Source organism: Toxotes jaculatrix, chromosome 12 (genome assembly GCF_017976425.1).
Source record: "Toxotes jaculatrix isolate fToxJac2 chromosome 12, fToxJac2.pri, whole genome shotgun sequence".
NCBI classification, from domain to species: Eukaryota; Metazoa; Chordata; class Actinopteri; family Toxotidae; genus Toxotes; species Toxotes jaculatrix.
Genome location: NC_054405.1, coordinates 12099612 through 12120377, shown reverse-complemented (window position 1 = coordinate 12120377; position 20766 = coordinate 12099612). Strand labels below are relative to the sequence as shown.

The 20766-nt window shown below is 42.1% G+C and overlaps 1 protein-coding gene across 4 annotated transcripts in view; it reads left to right on the top strand.

Moving 5' to 3' along the window:
- The window catches only part of LOC121191246 (spectrin beta chain, non-erythrocytic 1), a 38548-nt gene extending 18104 nt beyond the window's left edge, over positions 1-20444 (top strand). For 3 of the 4 annotated variants that reach the window (XM_041052407.1, XM_041052409.1, XM_041052408.1), the window contains 36 exons: positions 47-220; positions 593-684; positions 836-916; positions 2107-2222; positions 2546-2658; positions 2779-2966; positions 3092-3209; positions 3488-3646; positions 3773-4075; positions 5525-5678; positions 5794-6188; positions 6293-6556; positions 6639-6850; positions 7061-7198; positions 7321-7540; positions 7697-8233; positions 9194-9396; positions 9486-9576; positions 9714-9860; positions 9971-10234; positions 10401-10625; positions 10736-10825; positions 11037-11315; positions 11407-11537; positions 11643-11847; positions 11958-12332; positions 12420-12664; positions 12757-12895; positions 13046-13130; positions 13572-13768; positions 13919-14046; positions 14165-14240; positions 16168-16346; positions 16578-16751; positions 16933-16975; positions 17101-20444. In XM_041052407.1, coding sequence (XP_040908341.1) covers positions 47-220; positions 593-684; positions 836-916; positions 2107-2222; positions 2546-2658; positions 2779-2966; positions 3092-3209; positions 3488-3646; positions 3773-4075; positions 5525-5678; positions 5794-6188; positions 6293-6556; positions 6639-6850; positions 7061-7198; positions 7321-7540; positions 7697-8233; positions 9194-9396; positions 9486-9576; positions 9714-9860; positions 9971-10234; positions 10401-10625; positions 10736-10825; positions 11037-11315; positions 11407-11537; positions 11643-11847; positions 11958-12332; positions 12420-12664; positions 12757-12895; positions 13046-13130; positions 13572-13768; positions 13919-14046; positions 14165-14240; positions 16168-16346; positions 16578-16751; positions 16933-16975; positions 17101-17313 — 6753 coding nt within the window. In that variant the 3' untranslated portion in view covers positions 17314-20444. Of the gene's footprint in view, positions 1-46; positions 221-592; positions 685-835; positions 917-2106; positions 2223-2545; positions 2659-2778; positions 2967-3091; positions 3210-3487; positions 3647-3772; positions 4076-5524; positions 5679-5793; positions 6189-6292; positions 6557-6638; positions 6851-7060; positions 7199-7320; positions 7541-7696; positions 8234-9193; positions 9397-9485; positions 9577-9713; positions 9861-9970; positions 10235-10400; positions 10626-10735; positions 10826-11036; positions 11316-11406; positions 11538-11642; positions 11848-11957; positions 12333-12419; positions 12665-12756; positions 12896-13045; positions 13131-13571; positions 13769-13918; positions 14047-14164; positions 14241-15007; positions 15086-16167; positions 16347-16577; positions 16752-16932; positions 16976-17100 lie in introns of all 4 variants that reach the window. The other variant, XM_041052410.1, reaches the window with a different exon arrangement.
- Positions 20445-20766: the final 322 nt, after the last annotated feature.

The window sequence follows — 20766 nt, the reverse complement described above, 5'->3', positions numbered from 1 at the left end:
ATAATATCAACCTAGGTCTTCTTTCTTTTTCCTGTACTCCCCACAGCCAAAGCCCACAAAGGGCCGGATGCGTATCCACTGCCTGGAGAATGTTGATAAAGCCCTGCAGTTTCTCAAGGAGCAAAAAGTCCATCTAGAAAACATGGGCTCACATGACATTGTGGACGGTAATCACCGTCTCACCCTGGGTCTCATTTGGACCATCATCCTTCGCTTCCAGGTAACATATGAAACATTTACAGCTCTGCTCATTCCTCTCTCAGCCCAGCTGCCATGTTTCTTAACCTTTTTCAAAGGCTTACAGACTTCAGGTCTCTGCATGTAGCCTAGTTTATCCTCAGGCAAACACACAAAAATGGTAATAAAGGTTAATGCTGCTGGGCTGTGATTTACAAGGCAGCTCTTCATGTGGTTAGTTTAGTCATGAACTTAATGTCATTACCTGTGAATTTCTTCAACCACTCCTTAAGTTTGTTATAATGTAGAGATAGAAATAAGAAAATACGCTGATAATATTGGAAGGTCTAATCATCTAGGAATTGTGTAAAATTATGTGTGCACAGTCTTAACTGAATGAATGTTCTGCTGACAGATCCAGGACATCAGTGTGGAGACAGAAGACAACAAGGAGAAAAAATCAGCTAAAGATGCCCTGCTGCTTTGGTGCCAAATGAAAACTGCTGGGTGAGAAAGGAGAGACAGAGGGAGGGCTTAATGACACAGGCTGAATACTGTTAAGATCTTGAAGGATAATTTATGGTTTTACTGAAGGGATAGCTGAAGAATTCCACTGTGTTGAGTTAATGATTAATGGCTTCTGATCTGACCTCTACAGATATCCCAATGTCAACATCCACAACTTCACTACCAGCTGGAGGGACGGTCTGGCGTTCAATGCCATTGTGCACAAACACAGGTCACTGACTTCTTCCTGAACTTGATGTAACCTGCAACATTGTGATGTGGACTGAGCCTGGTCCCTGTTAGACATATACTTGGACAGAATTAATTTTAACAGTTGTTCAAAGCAATTACAATTTATCCTGTAAGACAAAATGGTGTCCAGTATCTTCACCCCCACTTTTATCTTTTTTTTTTACCTAATGAGGAGCACCTGTCACAGTACCATCATACTTCTCTGGGGTGTTTTTTTTTTATCCCCTTTTCTATTTAGGTCTCCTCCTACTCCTCCCATCCTTCAAACAGTCTGCAGTATGGCTAAAAGGATGAAAATAAAATAGGGAGTAAGATGACCTAGATCACAGAAATAATAACCCACTTATTTTCTATGAGGAGCTGTGCTTGGTAACTCACTTGCACACCCTGCTGGTAACAGTGCCATGAATGGCTTGTGCTAAAATGAATCTGTGATCTGAAAGCCAAAGGTGTCTCCTAAACTCCTGAGTCAAATAGAACAGAGAGCATTGTTCATGACAATGGATGCTTAAGGTGATACTTGATACATGAATGCTAATATTACTCTCACACTAGTTACTGAACCATGAGATATTCGTGTGAACCATGATTTACATGATCAGGCCCCTATTCAAATTACAGAAGAGACACCACAGCAGGCAACTGCAATATGCAAAGACCCTTTTTCTACCTACAGTGTTTTTTCTTATGTTTCATGAACGAGGAACATGCTTTTGAATAAAGGTTTTGACCACTGTGCAGCTTAATGAGAAAGTAGCCATTTCCGTCCTCATTCCCATATTTGGGGAATGATAGTTCATGCTTATTGGTCATTACAGTTTTCATGAGATGCACATAAGTCTCTCAGACCAATTTTTTTTTTACCCCTCTTACACCCAAGTAAGCTCAATATGAAAACATGGTTTAGCTGAAAATAAGCAGTAATTGGCTGGAACAGTTTGCCTAATCCACAGATGAAAAGCCTGTTAGTATGCAGAAGACTTTGCCTAAATCCAGTGGATTATTTTATGTATTGTGCTCTGTAAACAGAGACTGTATTGGAGGGAAAATGTTTTTTTTTGTACAACATGAAAATTATGTTATATGAATGATATTGCCATTTGTTTGCACCCTGCTCTCTTCTGCAGTGTGTACTTATTAAAATCATAATTGTTCCCCTGGCCTCTGCAGACCTGACCTGATTGAGTTTGACAACCTAAAGAGGTCCAATGCTCACTACAATCTCCAGAATGCTTTCAATGTGGCTGAGAAGGAACTGGGGCTAACCAAGCTGCTGGACCCAGAAGGTGAGTGAGTAAAACCTCCACAAAAACATGAAGCACTCCTGTACGTCACACATGACCTGACACTGCCCACTAAGGCACTAAGCTTATATCTGTTCCCCGAAACAGACTAATGGGTGTTGGACTACGGAGGATTACTGGAATCAATTTTAGCTTAGACTACACTGAATCACACGTCAGCTACACTGACATCACAAACTACTGTGTCCACAGATAGTAACAGTTTGTTACTTCACCATATTGTTTGTTTATGCTGAAGTTTATGATCAATAGATTGAAAAAGGGGAGAGTTCAGGTGCAGATGGATCATTCTCTCTCTTTTTCAGACGTCAATGTTGATCAGCCTGATGAAAAGTCCATCATCACCTATGTGGCGACCTACTACCATTACTTCTCCAAGATGAAAGCACTGGCAGTGGAGGGCAAAAGAATTGGCAAGGTTAGCTCTATGCGTGTGTGCGTTTGTGTTTATACACACTGGTGTGTGAGTGAGACAGTGAATACATGTCCAGTGTTTGCCCACCAGTTGCCTTAATTCACAGCTCTGTCCTTGTTGCAGGTGCTGGACTATGCTATTGAGGCTGACCAGCTGATAGAGAAGTATGAGACCCTGGCCTCAGAGCTGCTGCAGTGGATTGAGCAAACCATAGTGACGCTCAATGACAGACAGCTAGCTAATTCACTGAGTGCTGTGCAGAATCAGCTCCAGGCTTTCAATTCATACCGGACTGTGGAGAAACCCCCCAAGTGAGTAACAGAAAGCTATGATAATATCACCCAATGACTGACCCAGTGGTTGTTATCCATTAGGATTCAAAGTGTGAAGCTATATAGTATAGTTTGTTAAACAGAGGTGATGTCTGTGTCTGCAGATTTACAGAGAAAGGAAATTTGGAGGTTCTCCTCTTTACTATCCAGAGCAAGATGCGCGCAAACAACCAGAAAGTCTACATGCCAAGAGAGGGCAAACTCATCTCTGACATCAATAAGGTATGGGTATGGGTAGAAAGAGCTAGAAATACAGCCTTTCATCTAGAAAGGTTTCATAATTTGATGTCATACCATATGTCACTATTTTAAATAAGCAGCTTCTCGCATATTTTAGGGGAAATTGTTCATATTCACTGTAATGTTTTTATAGACCACGAGAGTATCAACTATGGCTATTTAAGTTAATGTGGTTTCACAACATTGGCATCATGTATGTGGTATAAGTGTCCACGTTGCTGGATGTTACCAACTTCCTGTTGTGTTCATTGGTGTGACAGGCATGGGAGCGACTGGAAAAGGCAGAGCATGAACGTGAGCTGGCACTGAGAAACGAGTTGATTCGCCAGGAGAAGCTGGAGATGCTCGCTGCTCGTTTTGACCGCAAAGCTGCTATGCGGGAGACATGGCTGAGTGAGAACCAGAGGCTAGTGTCTCAGGTACATAGATGAAAATTTGATCTATTCAGTAACAGACCAATGTGTGGCTACAGATGCATTTTTTATTTCTGACTTCAATACATTGAATAGTTTTAATGTGATAAGCCGAATTTCCTTTGTTAACAGGACAACTTTGGAACTGACTTGGGAGCAGTGGAAGCTGCCACCCGTAAACACGAGGCAATCGAGACAGACATTGGAGCATACTGGGAGCGTGTGGCTGCTGTGGAGGCTGTAGCCAAAGAGCTGGAGGCAGAGGGATACCACGATGTGCGGCGTATACTTGCACGAAGGGATAATGTGCTTCGACTCTGGGAATACCTGAAAGATCTTCTTGCTGCACGCAGGGAGCGTCTGAATGCCCATCGTGACTTACAGAGGTTGTTTCAGGAGATGCGCTACATCATGGACTGGATGGCAGACATGAAGGTAAAGACCCACTCAACAAAATTAATGCTGATACTGTTACGTTGTTTTAGCCTGTGTTGTACCACTGCTTTCTTTCCTGTATTCTGTGGGCTCGGTTTTTAATTAACAAAAAGGAATTTCCTAATCCATTCACTTAGGTTAGTTGCTGTTCACATATGTTCACGACAGCTTTAGTATCTGCACTTAACAGCAGTAATTAGCTTTTTATTGGCCTAGTCTGAGCGGTGTTGCCTGTCACTGCTGGCTGTACTGAGGATGGCTGAGGAGTATGTGCCTTTCTTTTTAAGTGGTTAAATCTGGTGAGTCCAATCCCACATGCTGTGATATTAATTCACTTTAATTGTGCCAGTATCAAAATGCTGATGTTGCCAAATGACACAGTAGCATTACACAGTTTGGCTGCCATTATAGTAGCCAGTTACCTAGGTTACCACTTCACTGGCTCAAATGGTTAAACAAACAGTCTGCAGTATTGTTCATTGTACTTCATTTACATGCTTCACATGTTAACTCATATAAATGATGACGCTAGACATCTAATACAGGTCACCAGTTTTAGTAGTTATAGGTTTAATTTACTGTTATATTGTGCCAGTAAATGCATTGTATATGTGTCCTAAATATTGTTAATTATTAACTGTTTTAAACTCATAAACATCTATTAGTAGTGTTACTGTTTTAGAAGTAGCATGTATACCTCTCTCCACTGCCTCAGATCAAATGTCATTACTGCACAGCACTAAAGACTTTGCCTCATCAGCCATCCACCAGCTTTAAATAAATATAACACAGTTTACTTCTTTTGAGCTGTGACCCACTCCAAAATTAGCATTTGAGGTTTTCTTTGCATTTCTCGATTGAGAAAGCGTATAAGTAGGAGTTTAATTCAGCTGCAGACCGCTGGGGTGGAGATATAGATGTCTGCACTTGTTTGTCTGGGATGGAGTTGATTAGGACATTAATCAACTTCTTCTGTAATCTTCAGCGGTAGTTAGAATCATTCTGTTAATGTCTCTGTGATTCAGTCACACATTAACTTATAATTAGAATGCTTGTATACAGTTTATTATCAGATTTTTTTTTATTGTGTTTGTAGCACAATGTTGTATTTCCATTTAACAAACTACTCTAATGGCTTTGATTAGAGGAATTTTCTCTGCTGTCTACTCTCTTGTTCAGGTTAACAGTCTGAAGCTACAGCTTCATTGGTTTTTGGTCATTTAAAATATCACCAAGTGCAGGGCATAGGTCATAAAATGGGTATGGCTCAAAATATCTATTCTGTTTAACTGATTTTTCCAGGAATTGCTCTTGACCCAGTATGTTGGTGGACTTAGTGTCCAACCTAGTTTCCTACCTTATGGGTGCTGTTGCAAGCAGAGTTTGGAGCTTTTTTTTTTTACGAAATAACCAAATATTCTACTGTACTGTGTCCTCTCTCTGTTTCAGGGTCGTCTGCAGTCTCAGGACAGTGGCAAACATTTGCATGATGTGTTAGACCTACTTCAGAAGCACACTCTGGTAGAGGCTGACATTTCAGCTCGGGCAGAGAGAATCAAGGCAGTGCAGGGAGCTGCAAAGCGCTTCACTTCCTATGAACAGGGTGAGTCTTCCGAGATGCTTTCACTCATTCTTTCTACAGACCGTGCTGCTGTTGTCTGACCTTATTTGTGCACAACATCTAAGCATCATGTATTCCTGCCTTTTCAAATTGTCAGCCTACAAACCATGTGAGCCAGGACTAGTTAGTGAAAAGGTTGACCTGCTGGGTCAAGCCTATGAGGAGCTTGGTCAGCTTTCTGGGAAACGCAGAGAGCGCCTAGAGGACTCTCGCCGCCTGTGGCAGTTCCTGTGGGATCTCGGAGAGGAGGCAGCCTGGATCAGAGAGCAGGAGCAGATCCTGGCTAGTGGAGACTGTGGGCGTGACCTCACGTCTGCTCTTCACCTGCTTAGTAAACATGAGGCTTTCAGGGATGAGATGGCAGCCCGCTATGGCCCCCTGAGTAACAGCATTGCTGCCGGGGAAGCTTTGGTTAAGGAGGGACACTTTGGAGCCCCAGAGGTCACAGAGAGGATTCAAGACATCCGTGCACAGTGGGCACATCTGGAAGAGGTGACATGACTCTTTGTATTTGTTAGACTGTTACTCACAGTATGAAGCTATTTTTTTCTGCTATATATTTCTGTTTCTGTAATTTTCTTCTTCCTTCTCCCCAGACAACTAAACTCAGAGAGCAGAATCTTAAGGAAGCTGTGGCTCTGCATCAGTTCCAAACAGATGCCAATGACATGGAGGCCTGGATCATGGAGACATTTAGACAGGTGTCAAGTCAGGAAGTGGGCCACGATGAGTTCTCCACCCAGACTCTAGCTCGTAAGCAGAGGGAGATAGAGGAGGAGATCCAGAGTCACCGCCCCCTCATCGACTCCTTGCATGAGCAGGTCCAAGCACTACCACAGGCCTATATAGAATTCCCTCAGGTATGTGTGCTTTGTTTTCATACTTATTTCTTCAGTGATGACATGCCACTTATACTAAATCACTGTTTACTGCTGACTGTAGGTGGATGGCCGCCTACCTGCTATTGAGCAGCGCTATGAAGAACTGGAGTCTCTGTCAGCCGCTCGCCGGCAGGCACTTGAAGGTGCACTGGCTCTCTACCGCATGTTCAGTGAAGCTGACGCCTGCCAGCTCTGGGTGGAAGAAAAGGAGCAGTGGTTACATGGCATGGAGATCCCTACCAAACTGGAGGACTTAGAGGTGGTGCAGCAGAGGTCAGTCTGGGAGGAAAGGAAGGGAAGAACGTTAGTACAGAACGTTAGTAGTATTTCATTTGGAAGAAACATGGTTATGGCTTGGTTGGAGACATTGAAGCTGAGGTTTACAGATGTGAAATAATATTTAAAACCCAACAAAGGTCTAAATTACCATATTCTTTTTTTTTAATTAATGAAGTGATATCGTTTTTTACTTTGTTACTTCAGATTTGATACTCTTGAACCTGAGATGAACAACCTCGGCACTCGTGTCACTGATGTGAACCAGGTGGCAGAGCAGCTCCTGAGCTCCGACAACTGTAGCAAAGACCAGATCCACCAGACAAGAGACCAACTGAACAACAGGTCAGAGTTAAGATATAAGACAAAGTAAAACCCACTATTTTGTAAAGAAAATATATTTGTACTCTGTGAGCAATTATGGTTAATGTTTTTAACCTAAATACTGCATTTTGAATTGTCCCTAGATGGGCAGAGTTTGAACAACTGGTTGGTCAAAAGAAACAAGCCCTAGAGTCTGCCCTTAACATCCAAAACTACCACCTGGAGTGTAATGAGATCCAAACTTGGATGAAGGAAAAGACCAAGGTGATTGAATCTACTCAGAGCCTGGGCAACGACCTGGCTGGGGTGATGGCACTGCAACGCAAACTCACTGGCATGGAGAGAGACCTGGAGGCCATTCAGGTATGGAGAGGTCACATGTAGTGGCTTTTCGGTGAGAAAAGTCAATAATGAAATAATCTAAAAGTAAGGCAAATTAATTGTAGAATCATTTTGGGTTTCCCGCTCAAGAGTCTTTTCATCATTTCTGCATTGAAACCCTATTTGATGTCTTTTCAGGGCAAATTGGATGACCTGACAAAGGAAGCAGAAAAGCTAGCCAAGGAACATCCAGATCAGGCAGGAGAGATCCAAGGACGCCTGGCAGAGATTCAGGAAGTGTGGGAAGAGTTGAACTCTACCATGAAGCGACGTGAGGAGTCACTGGGTGAAGCCAGCAAGCTGCAAGGCTTCCTTAGGGATCTGGATGACTTCCAGTCCTGGTTGTCCCGCACCCAGACAGCCGTGGCCTCAGAGGACATTCCCACTTCTCTGCCTGAGGCTGAGAGTTTGCTAGCCCAGCATGAGAGTATCAAGAATGAGGTGGATAACTATAAGGAGGACTATGAGAAGATGCGTGCAGTCGGCGAGGAGGTGACCCAAGGCCAGACAGATGCCCAGCACATGTTCTTGGCCCAGAGGCTCCAGGCACTGGATACTGGCTGGCATGAGTTGCGTCGCATGTGGGAGAATCGCCACAGTCTTTTGGCCCAAGCTTTTGACTTCCAGACTTTCTTGAGAGATGCAAAGCAGGCAGAAGCCTTCCTGAACAGCCAGGTTAGAAAAAGCACTAGTGAATTGAAGCCTGTGCTACTGAAGCTGTGGCCTCAGTGAAACAGAAAGCATACATCAACATACAACCTTATTGGCTTAGTCTATAGTCCAGCAGCCAGTGCCGAACCTGAAATATATAAAGTACTCTATTGTATATTTTAAGTGGATGATAACTCCATAGGTTAAAGTAACTAAGTGCTGGATTGAAATGTAAATCTAATCTCAGTTTCTCACCAGACCGTCTGCCCTCTTGCCCCTCACATTAATCTCTACATGACTAAAATGTTCTTGAACACATTGCAAAATCATCACAAATTTATAATCTCAATTGCATTAGTAATTATTAGTACTTAGTAATTAGTAAAATTTTAAAGCTTAAATTTGTCTTTACTTTAAATGCACCACAAGTGTGTTGTTCTAATAATCGGAAATATGCTTACCCTAATGTTTAATCTTAGTGTTTGTCCTATACCCTTTTAAATTTTAGTTTTTATTATCGTGGTGTGTGGTTTTGCGGCTTGCTTACATTGGTGTGTAGTTATGTGTTTTCACACACCCAGATCTCAAATCTCACTGTAAGTGGGCCATAGGCCTAGATCTGTATGGTGTAGGCCACTATACTAGGTTTATTTTCATTAAAAAAAAAAAAACCCACATGACTACTGTTACAGTTCCAAGTAACACGAAAATCAAAGTAAGAGGAAATTAACCAAAGAGTAGGGATTCAAAGACAGCTGCAGCAAATTATGAATTTTTGGATAAAATCTGAAATTATATTTATAGTTTGTTCAGTGTATTCTTCAGTAAGTCCCCAGCTTGTGTTTCTTTAAATGTTTTAATTTCAGTACATCACTTAAAGTAACACACAAGGCTGCAATAAAATCAAGAAAAATAAATGGAATTAGATAATTGCATGTGAGAAATGATAAAAACAATTTTAACATTCCTTTCCTCTTTGCGTAGGAGTATGTGCTGTCCCACACAGAAATGCCCACCAGTCTTCAGGGAGCAGAGGAGGCCATTAAGAAGCATGAGGATTTCCTCACTACCACAGAGGCCAGTGAGGAGAAGATAACTGGTGTGGTGGAGACTGGACGGCGCCTCATTAATGACTCTAATGCAAACTCTGATAAGATCCAAGAAAAAGTTGATTCCATCCAGGAAAGGTTAGAGGAAAAATTCCAATACTGTAAGTTTTCCTTTTTGATTAGATATTTGAAGAGTGGCTCATTTAGCTTTCTCCATTTTTTTTCAGGCATCTTAAGAATAAAGAGGCTGCAAATGAATTGCTGACGAAGCTTAAGGACAACCGTGAACTTCAGCACTTCCTCCAAGATGGGCAGGAGGTAAAAACAATCCTTAAAAATTAAATAATAGCATAATGAATACATGAATAAAGATGCTTAAGGTTTATAGGTAGTGTATAATAATATTGATAATTAATAATAATGCTTATTCTGTAATGCTATCCTCTTTTCCATAGCTCACATTGTGGATCAATGAGAAGATGCTGACAGCACAGGACATGTCTTATGATGAGGCCAGAAATCTTCACAGCAAGTGGCAGAAGCACCAGGCCTTCATGGCAGAGCTGGCCTCTAACAAAGACTGGCTAGACAAAATTGACAAGGTGAGACTCTATTTATATTGATATAAAAAAGGAAAAAGAGGAACTTTGCCTCTGCATGCCTCAATGACTTAAATTAATGCAAATGAAAACTTGTTTCCTGTCTCTATCAGGAGGGTCAGGCGCTTGTGGCAGAGAAGCCTGAGCTAAAACCCGTTGTCCAGCAGACCCTGGAGGACCTACAGCGTCAGTGGGAGGAGCTGGAGAGCACCACCCGCACCAAGGCCCAGTGTTTGTTCGATGCTAACAGGGCAGAGCTCTTTACACAGAGCTGCTCCGCTCTAGATGTCTGGCTGAAAAACCTTGAGGGTCAGCTGCAGAGTGACGATTATGGCAAAGATTTGACCAGTGTCAACATCCTGCTCAAGAAGCACCAGGTAGACCACGCTGTGCAAGCAGAGCATATCTCTGTCGTCTTTGCTGTTTAGAAACATTGTTGTATCATAGAAAGTTAAGTGCATGTGGTGGAATTGACCAAATATGTTTAGTGAAGACTGCCAAATGTATTATCTTCTTGTCTTACATCTTACTTTCCCTGTATAGATGCTCGAGCACCAGATGGAGGTCCGAGAGAAGGAGGTGCAGTCCCTGCAGTCTCAGGCTCTGGCCCTGTCCCAAGAGGATGCCGGACTGGCTGAGGTAGATGGTCAGCAAAGGCGCGTCACTGACAACTTCTCAAACCTTCAGGAGCCCCTCAGACTCAGGAGACAGCAACTGCTCGCCTCCAAAGAAGCACATCAGTTCAACAGAGATCTGGAGGATGAAATTGTGAGTCAGATTACCTCTTTGACTGATTTAATTAGATATAGCATATAGTCTTTCTATTGTATCCTGTTTTGCCTGATGCTTATGTTTTATTCTTTCTGGTTTTCTCTCAGCTATGGGTGAAAGAGAGGATGCCCCTGGCGACCTCCACAGACCATGGAAAAGACCTGCCAACTGTTCAGCTGCTAATCAAGAAAAACCAGGTATAGTGATGACAAAAAAATGTTTTTCTAAAGGCAATGGCAAAATGATTAACACTAATGATTTCTTTAAAATGGTGTAAATGTCTGGTAATGTAAATGAAGATAAAAGCTACTTACAGTAATTGTCATCTCATTATTAAAACTGGCAAATGAGAGGGGTAGCCATTGCCAGCCCACCAGTCAAAGTGAACAACCTCTGTTTCTGAATCAGACATTGCAGAAAGAGATCCAGGGCCACCAGCCCCGCATCGATGACATCCACAGACGAGGAAAGACTCAGAGCCAGGTAGATGGTGAGAGACAGTCTGTCCTAGAGGAGCGTCTTGTTGAACTGAGGGACCTTTGGGACCAGCTGATTGCTGAGACAGACAAGCGTCATGCCCGTCTAATAGAGGCCAATCGCGCCCAGCAGTTCTATGCTGATGCAGCAGAGGCAGAGGCCTGGATGGGCGAGCAGGAGCTGCACATGATGTCAGAGGAAAAAGCTAAGGTAAATCCAGACAAAATAAAACACATAATTGCCACTGATTCACAATCGTGTGTCTTGAGAAAACTTGATAATTTGTCTGTTTGTCTTCCAGGATGAGCAAAGCGCACTGGTGATGGTCAAGAAGCACCAGACCCTTGAACAGGCACTTGAAGACTACGCTCAAACCATTCACCAGCTAGCCAACAGCAGCCGCCTCATGGTCACGAGTGAACACCCAGAGAGGTGAAGTAGATCTGAATATATAAGTGTCAGCTGTGACACATACCATCCTGTGGAAAAAGCTGTACACCCACAACCACTAATTTTCTATGGTTTTCCATTTAACAGCGAGAGAATCACCTTACGGCAAGCCCAAGTGGACAAGCTGTATGCAGGGTTGAAAGACCTCGCTGAGGAGCGTCGTGGGCGGCTTCAGGAGAGACTGCGGCTGACCCAGCTGAAGCGGGAGGTGGATGACCTGGAACAGTGGATTGCTGAGAGGGAGGTGGTTGCTGGCTCCCATGAACTAGGACAGGACTATGAACATGTCACAGTGAGTGTTTTTTTTTTCCTCTGTCACATGCTTTGGAGACACTGAATCTCAGAGAAATTTAGGTGAATTAATTATGTTGCTCACGTATGCCCCGATTTTCCTCTCCACAGATGCTGAGGGACAAGTTCCGGGAGTTTGCTCGTGACACCAGCACCATCGGCCAGGAGCGTGTAGATGGTGTAAATGGACTGGCAGATGATCTGATTGAGTCGGGTCATCCTGAGAACGCCAGTGTGGCTGAGTGGAAGGACGGGTTAAACGAGGCCTGGGCAGACCTGCTGGAGCTGATTGACACACGCACACAAATGTTGGCAGCCTCCTATGAGTTGCACCGCTTCCACCAGGATGCCATGGAGGTGCTTGGCCGTGTTAAGGAGAAGAGGGAGGCGCTTCCTTCTGACCTGGGCCGTGATCTGAACACTGTTCAACATCTACACAGACAGCACAACACTTTTGAACATGACATCCAGGCCCTCAGTGGACAGGTCAGCTATCTGTTGTTAAAGAGATGAGATTTCAAGAGTCATGTGAATAGAGTCCTGAATGTCCCCTCTTCCTCTTTAACCTCCTAGGTGAACCAGGTGCAAGATGATGCAGCACGGCTGCAGAAGGCTTACGCTGGAGAGAAAGCCGATGACATTCACAGGAGTGAACATGCCGTGACTTCTGCATGGGAGGGCCTGCTTGAGGCTGGTCAGGCCCGCAGGCTCCTCCTGCTGGACACTGTGGAGAAGTTCCGCTTTTTCAACATGGTGCGAGACCTCATGCTCTGGATGGACGGTGTCAACCTTCAGATTGACGCACATGACAGCCCCAGGTGAATGTCATTTTATGCCTATGAATGCTGTTATAATCAGTATTACGTGTGTATTTAAGTTTCCCCTCTCTCTCACCTTTCTGTTGTCCCAGGGATGTATCGTCTGCAGGGCTGGTAATTGCCAATCATCAGGACATCAAGTCAGAGATTGAGACCAGGGCAGACAGCTTTACTGCCTGTATTGAGATGGGAAATACTCTCATCAACAATAATCACTATGCAGCTGATGAGGTATTATGCAGTGGGTCATTTAACTGGTATCTGCAGTCATATTATTGCACATGTACAAGGCATGGTTTTGAGTAAAAAAGGAACATTACGATTATGGGTTATTACTTAATGTTGCTCCTTTCACGTGTCTTCTTGTTCTTTTATTTACAGATTCGGGAGAAACTGATTCAACTCCAGGAAAAGAGAGACAAGATCAACAAAAAGTGGCAAGACAAGATGGACCATTTACAAATTGGTATGAGTGCTTAACATGTTCGACGTGCATAAGGGTGCATTCAATTTAATAGTGCCATGACGAAAAAGTGCAAGGGCAGGGGCATGTTGCTGCGGGATAGAGATACTAGATAAAATACAAACAGGTATGTCCAGTTTGAAAGCCTGCTAGATGCAAAGATAGCACACAGTAGTTTATAGTCTACGGGAACAGGATTGTACAGTACATCTCTACATTATCATGGCATAATTTTGTCCTCTGTCAGCACTTGCAGTAAACAGCGGAGGTAAACAGTACAATGCTATAAGGAATGCCCTACATTTATTAGTAGTGTTTTCCTATTGTTGGTCTGAAATGGCCCAAAATGTAAGAGTTACTGGTTGTTTATATTGTATTTCCTAATGTCTCTGTCGCTTTCTGTTTTCCTCTCTGTCTTCTGCTCTCATTCTTTCTGCATCTCAGTGCTGGAGGTGTTGCAGTTCGGACGTGATGCCTACGTGGCAGAGTCTTGGTTGGCAGGGCAAGAACCTCTGGTGCGAGCAGCAGAGCTGGGCTCAAATGTGGATGAAGTAGAGAGCCTAATTAAGCGCCATGAGGCCTTTGAGAAACTTGCTGCAGCCTGGGAAGAGCGCTTTGTCCTGCTGGAAAAACTCACTACAGTAAGTATAGAGATATCTTAAATCACAACAGAATTTCACCTCTGTTTGAGAATGGTTTGGTTTGTTCTGCGTGGCTTGGTAGATACACTTATCTGTGATGTAGGTAGGGCGTTTCCTTTAAGATAGCACTACTGAGTTCCCGTTTTTCAGCTCGAGGAGCAGGAGAACCAGAGGAGGCGAGAGGAAGAGGAGAGGGCGCGGCGACCCCCTACACCACCTCCAGCTGAAGAAGTGGCACAATCTGAGACGGAAAGTCAAGTGCATGATTCTGCAGCCAGGTAAACCAAAGAGCAGTAATGGTAGAGCCAAATGGGGTTGGTGTATAACAGCCATTGTATTTTTATTTATGTATTTAATTATTTTTTTTAACATGCTTTCCCTTCCTCTTAAACACAGAACCAGTCTGGACCAGACCACACTCAATCAGTCGGTGTCAGTGAATGGAGTACACAGTGACAATGACACATCTCAGGTGAGACATATCTATAAATCCAAATGCTTTGCAATGGAATCGAGCATGTAATGTCCCGTAATGTCTTCTCCATGTTGCCTTGCCTCATCTCCTATATTGTGACATGGATTTGTAGGAATTATTTTCACTCTTTCGCTCAATGTGTGTGAACGTTTAACAGTCAGAATAGAAGAAATATTGATAATTGGCATCATTGTTGCAGTGAGACATTCACTCAGTATTAACATATTTAGTGTTATATTCCTGACAAACTATCAAAACATGGCAACAGTTTGCAGCAAAACATGAATTTAATGAAAATATACCACAAGTTTACTTTGGGTTTTAAAAGTCCAAACCTGTAAGTATGTCATTCATATAAAACATAGTGTAACTGTATGTGTGTGTCCCTGTGTCTGTCTGTTCTACAGCGCTGTTTCAGTGCATGTAATGTCATATAATGAAATGAAATGAATTGCTATTATCCATTTGAAAGAAATATTCTAATTTTTCTCTGAAATGTAACTTGTCTAAGCAACAATATGTATCACCCGGTGACTACCTGTGTTACAGAGGAAGTAATGGCAGCCTACACTTGCTGCTTGTGGAAAGTGCTGTAGTAAACCTATGTTTAGGTCTGCAGTTGATATTACAGAGAAGAATCAGACAGTGAAAGGGAACCATGTATGAACTGAATAAAAGTTCCAGAGGTGCAAACCGTATACTAACTTTGAAGTTTCTGTCGCAGACAAGAACATCTTAACAATTTCTTATTGCGTTTTTACCAGCAGTCGTTATCGCTATCGTTGTCAGTGGGAAAGAAATCAGACCCTAAACGTGTGTGTAAGCCAAAGCAGCTGGAGCGTGTGAGTACCAAGCCATGGTCAGCTTTGTAGCTTCCCCTCGCCCCCTCCACAGCCTCCGCTCAGCTCCTGGTCAACTGCAGTGCCTCTTTTCTTCTGTCAGGAAGCCATTGCTCTCTGTCACAGATGCAATCCATTGCTTTATTTATTCATGCAATACACAGTTTCATTAATGAGCCCCATTGCTGTTTAAAGGCATGATGCAGATTCATGAACGAGATTGTTTTCATGGATCGGTCTGCAGTTGTACATGTGCTCATATTGACCAGGACAGGAGTGATTGTAAATGTGAAGCCCAGAGTTGTAAATGTGGTGGTATTTGTAGCTGTTCGGAGCCAATTTATATGTAGCTTGTTTGAGTCTTTCCCTGTATGTGTACATTTTCTGTGATGAGTGTCAAAGTCATTTGATGGAGTCGATAAGCAGCTCTTTATAGAAAGAGTTATTGAGGAAAAAAAGAAAAACACCTCTGAGTCCTTAGGTATTAATGCTTTCTGCTACTGTCACAATTAAGTACCTTAAAAGGCATCCTACTGTCTGTGGATTTTGTATTTAACATTCATTTGGTAAACAAAAGTCAGAACTCTTCATGCAAGAGCTTTGGAGAATTTATGGCTTTAGAGAGTTTAACTGAGTATACGTTCTTGTATTACTTTTTGAAAAAGTAGATATTATCTTTGGATTAATAATGTTTACATTTCAGATTTGTATGTTCCTCTGTCCCAAATTAGTCCAGTATCTGGTTCCTTTAGTATAATTTGATTATTTTTGAACATGCAGACATTTTAACTTGTGTTCAGTGTAGCGTGTATGTTTCCCAGATGTATGGTTACTTTAGCTGTATGTCTTACGCATATAAGGAACTGTAATTGTCCTTTTAAATATCAGTGTACTGCGATGGTGATTATGTGGACCTTCTGAACTCATGCTGTGCTGTTACCTCAGGTAATCATACAGTGTCGTCAAAGCAAACGTCATCATGGCTCTTCATGTATGGCTGTGAATGGCTGCTTTGCTGCTCAGTGCCTCCATGCAGTATGTTTTTCTTCCTCCTCACCACCATTCATGTCTGGTTTGAACCACAGGGCTCGGAGTCTGAGTCGGTGAACGGACCAGGTAGGGACAGTGGGCTGGCCTCTTCTCGCCTTGAGCCTTCTGCCACGTTACCAAGCAGGGGTGGAGCAGAGTCTGAGCCAGAAACCATGGAGGGGATGCTCTGTCGAAAACAGGAGATGGAGTCCCACAGCAAAAAGGCAGCTAGCAGGTGAGTGTTGTCATGAGGGCAGTCAGTCAAGTGCAACATAATAGACCTTGAAGAGGCCAGACACTGAGGACTGAAGAGAGATTTGTGTAATGTCTGGGGAGTTACTCGCAATGTAAGAGGTAAAAAAAAAAAAAGAAAAAAGAAAGGTGTTATAGATTTAGAAAATATATGTACTTTCTGTTTTTATGAGCAACACATGCTCTTCCTAAAGCCATTTCTTTCCTCCCGTAGGTCCTGGCAGAACGTGTACTGTGTCCTAAGAAAAGGAAGTCTCGGTTTCTATAAAGACGGCAAGAGCGCTAGCAATGGCATTCCATACCATGGAGAGGTACCCATCAGCCTCGGAGAGGCTGTGTGTGAGGTAGCCCATGACTATAAGAAGAGGAAACATGTATTCAAGCTCAGGTGAGTGGATGGATGGCAACTAAAAACCTCAGAACAAAGATTTCTGATACAGTACGGTTGTCACATTTAATAAATAAAACGAGAGGCCATGATAAAATAGCAAGATAATGGCGAAATAGATGAGATGTGTTTGATTTTGTAGCTTATTTCTGACTAATGGTTTACCTCCTGTACTCTGCAGGCTAGGGGATGGAAAAGAGTATCTGTTCCAAGCAAAGGATGAGGTGAGATGTTTAGAAAGGAATTACTCTACTAAAATAAATAATTAAATACAAATTAATTTTTGTAAAAAAAACCTTGTTTGTGTGCTGTGACACTGAAGTATAATACTTTTTTTGTGAAATTAAAGGCGGAAATGAGCTCCTGGATCCGGTCCATCCTCGGCTCCATTCCAACAGGGCCAGGAGACTCGCCCGGAGGTCCACGCGCCCTCAGCCGTGCCATGACGATGCCTCCCATCTCCCCCAGCTCAGGTGATGCTGGGGGTGTTACAATGCGCAACAAAGAGGGGAAAGAGAAGGATCGTGAGAAGAGGTTCAGCTTCTTTGGCAAGAAGAAATAGAACACTTGTAAAATCATGGAAACAACATTTGTCAAATTTCAAAGAAGTGAAGCAGAAAGGAAAGTACAAACCGGTCACACAAACACACTGCTCTCAGTGCAGGCCCCAAGGAATTTGTCCACAGCTACTGTATGTGGCATACAGAGAACTTTTTCTGTTTCTTTTCTTTCTCTTGGATTCTCTCCCTCGCTGGGTTTTATCTGTCATTTACTTTTCCGTTCACCCAATCCATATTTCACATTTAGCTGCACCCAACGATGAAAGCCCTCATCCAAAGGTGATTTCAGCCAACCAGCAGAGCTTATTAGTCTGAGTCAGTGAGTGGTGTGGTTGTCATTAGCAGGGATCCAGGCCCAGTTCAGTTCCATTCCACCAAATCGGCCCTTCCTCAGCATGAATATTTTCTCTTCAGTGAGTCTTAACTAGCAGAGCCATTTGATGCCGTGTCACTAATAAAACACTGGATGGTGGCTTTCTACTGTGGTGCATTCTGGTTTTATTCCCCCTACTTTCAAGCGCTCTCACTTTGGGAAAGATCACATCGGTCTCTTTTTCTGTTCTTGGTATTGATTTTATTAACCTTACCAAATATTATTGCTGTTATCACTATCATTATTATTATTATTATTTATCTTTTGTTATTGCTGGTTTGAGAAAACAAACTAATTCATTTGACAGTAGATAATCTTGATTCATGTTGTGGAGAGAAATAAATTTGGTTACTAGTGGAGAATGTTGGGCTTGCCCTTGTATGTATTATTTTGTTTCTTTCCTTTTTTTTAGGAATGACAGTTAATGAGGTGTTTTGAGAAAAAATAAAGCTCTTTAAATTTTAGCAGTGTGTAGTAAGTAATCACAAGTTTCATTGGGAAAATGATATATATATATTTAATAAGTGGTTTTATTTTTTATTTTATCTTTAATTTTGCCTGTATTTGATTATTTCTTTTGAGTGATCTTTTCTGCTTGATTTTCAACTTTCTTTTTTTCTGTACAAAGCAGAGAAGATTAGTTTTCTAGTGTGTGTGTGTGTGCGTGTGTGTGTGTTTGTGTGTGTGTGTGTGTGTGAGTTGTGGTGCTGTGGATTTTGCACGTTTATGTTATTCCTAATCAAACGTGGCCAGATGGATGCTGCTTTTCGGTACGCAAATGCAGACGAAAACCAGACACAAACTGAAACTAGCATTACCTGAATGATTTCAAAAAATTTGCTTTTCTTTGCTTTTGGTTTTTATTATATGTAAGATGACATTACCAATGAAGTTCCTCAAGATGGTTTCATTATTTCTGTTTCAGTCTTCTAATACCGATTTGCGTTCTCTCTCCATTTTATGGTGTGAAGGCGTGGGGCAGTTTGTAGATATAAAGCTGAAGCACATGTGAGCAGGACAGATGGACAACTGACAGGTCTCATTACAGGTGAAGTGAGGGGTGTGGAAGTGAGATTGGAGAGGCAGTGAAGAATGCATTTTATGTGCTGCCTGACAGAGAGAGGTGTACTGAGCCTTACTTGAACCCACTACAGATACGCTGAACCCTTTTTACAGACCCACCTTCCATTCAGACAGTCCTAACGGAAGCTTTCTTAGTACAAGAAGAAGAATGTTAAAAATGTGCCCTGTGGCAATGATCTAATGTATGTCAGTCGATTACATTTACAGGTACAACAGAAATTAACAGAAACCACGGAAAGCTCTGCTCACTGGCGGTGGCAGAGAGGGAAAAGCCCTAAATTCTCTCTTAGACGAGCTTTGTGCTCTTGCATATGTGGCATGACTTCATGTACATTTATACTTGTATGTGTCTCATCATCTTTTCTCTTCTGTGTTGATGTACTCTGAAAACATGAGATCAACTGCATTGAGACATGAGAGCAACTAATTAAATGTAATTGGCATTTACACTTATCTAAAACAAGATAATGCTTATAGTTAAAAAAATGTTTGTTAGTTTCTTCAAATACTGTACATGATTGAAAGGCAAAGGGTGTGTACAGTATATTATGAGGCTGTATGCAGTAGCGCAATTTTATATAAATATAGTGAGACCATTGGATTGGTATGTAACTGTTATTATAATGAGTAACTTCAAAGTGTTAATTTACCCTTTGTAACTGCCAAAATGCAACAGGAAGTTACTGGACAAGATATCATAATTTAAGATTATCTTACAAGTAGGTTGCAGGTAATCACTTATTTGTAGTTTATTACATCTTGAAAGTAACTCTTTAAAGCTGGATGTGTGTACCATGCCTCGGAGGGCTGATTAGTTCACAGGAATGTCACACTAAACTGTTGTGATAACACAAACAGCTGGAAGTAAACTTGCATTTGCTTGCAGTTTAAACAGCTTGGCCTTATTTTCCAGTCCCAAATGAATGTGGAACAATGGCTCTAATCAGACTCCCTCAAAATCAGAGAAGTATCTGAGGATCCACTTTGAGACTATTGAACTGGGTTCAGTTAACGGCACCCGGTCCAAACTTTTTGCCTTGGCTCTGTCAGTGGGACTTTGTATCCCAGGTGTGACAGAGCTTCTAGTTTCAGTGTAGTTTAAGTAGCCTTAAAATAAAGGCTAACCAGGTTAATAAGGTCATTGCATACATAAGTGAGCCAACGCAGTTAGCATACATTGTGCACAATCCCCAGTGGATGATGAGCTCTCGTAGTGACTCTCGCTACCTTTTCTCTGCTCTGGACATCAGGCACAGCATCCAGTTGATGTTAGGGAGTTCAAGTTTAAAGGTCACAGTGTATTTTCTTATCAGCTCATTTGAATGTGTGATGATTCAAATTAGTTTGGCCAAATTGGTCATGTGAAGCAAAAATATCTCTCATACTTGACGTACATGAGCTCTCTCTCTTTCACATACACACACTCGCACATTAACACTGTACTGTATATTTAATGCAGAATGACCCTGGCAATCCAGTCTTGTGGAAATGTCCTCAGCTGGCTGTGATTCGATGTTGCATCCTTTTAAAATAACATTGTGCTACTGGTGAGCTTTGACCAGAACTTGGAAAGTATGTATTATTGATGTCAAAGAGATGAGTTTTTGGTTATGAGAGTACTTGTAACAATGGAGTGCTTAATGAAGAAAAAAAAAAACAACTTTTACTTGTTGAGTATTAGATATGAGTGAAAACAGACTGGTGACAATTTGAGCTTCCTTTTTTAGAAAAAGGCAGGATATTTGCTGTCTAGTGGGAGCTTGTATTTTTTCATCCAGTGGTCTGTCTTGCAGCATTTGATAAGCCTGTCCGACTACCTTCATTTCTCATTACTTTTGACGAATGTCTGTTCCTTCCTCTGTAATTCAGAGTTGTTAATACCACTACTATTATTAATTGCTATTATTATCATTATTGCTACTGTTGTTACTATTACTACTACTGTTACTAATGCAACTTATTGCAAAAATTATAACTGCTGTCCATTTTCAGGTACGTG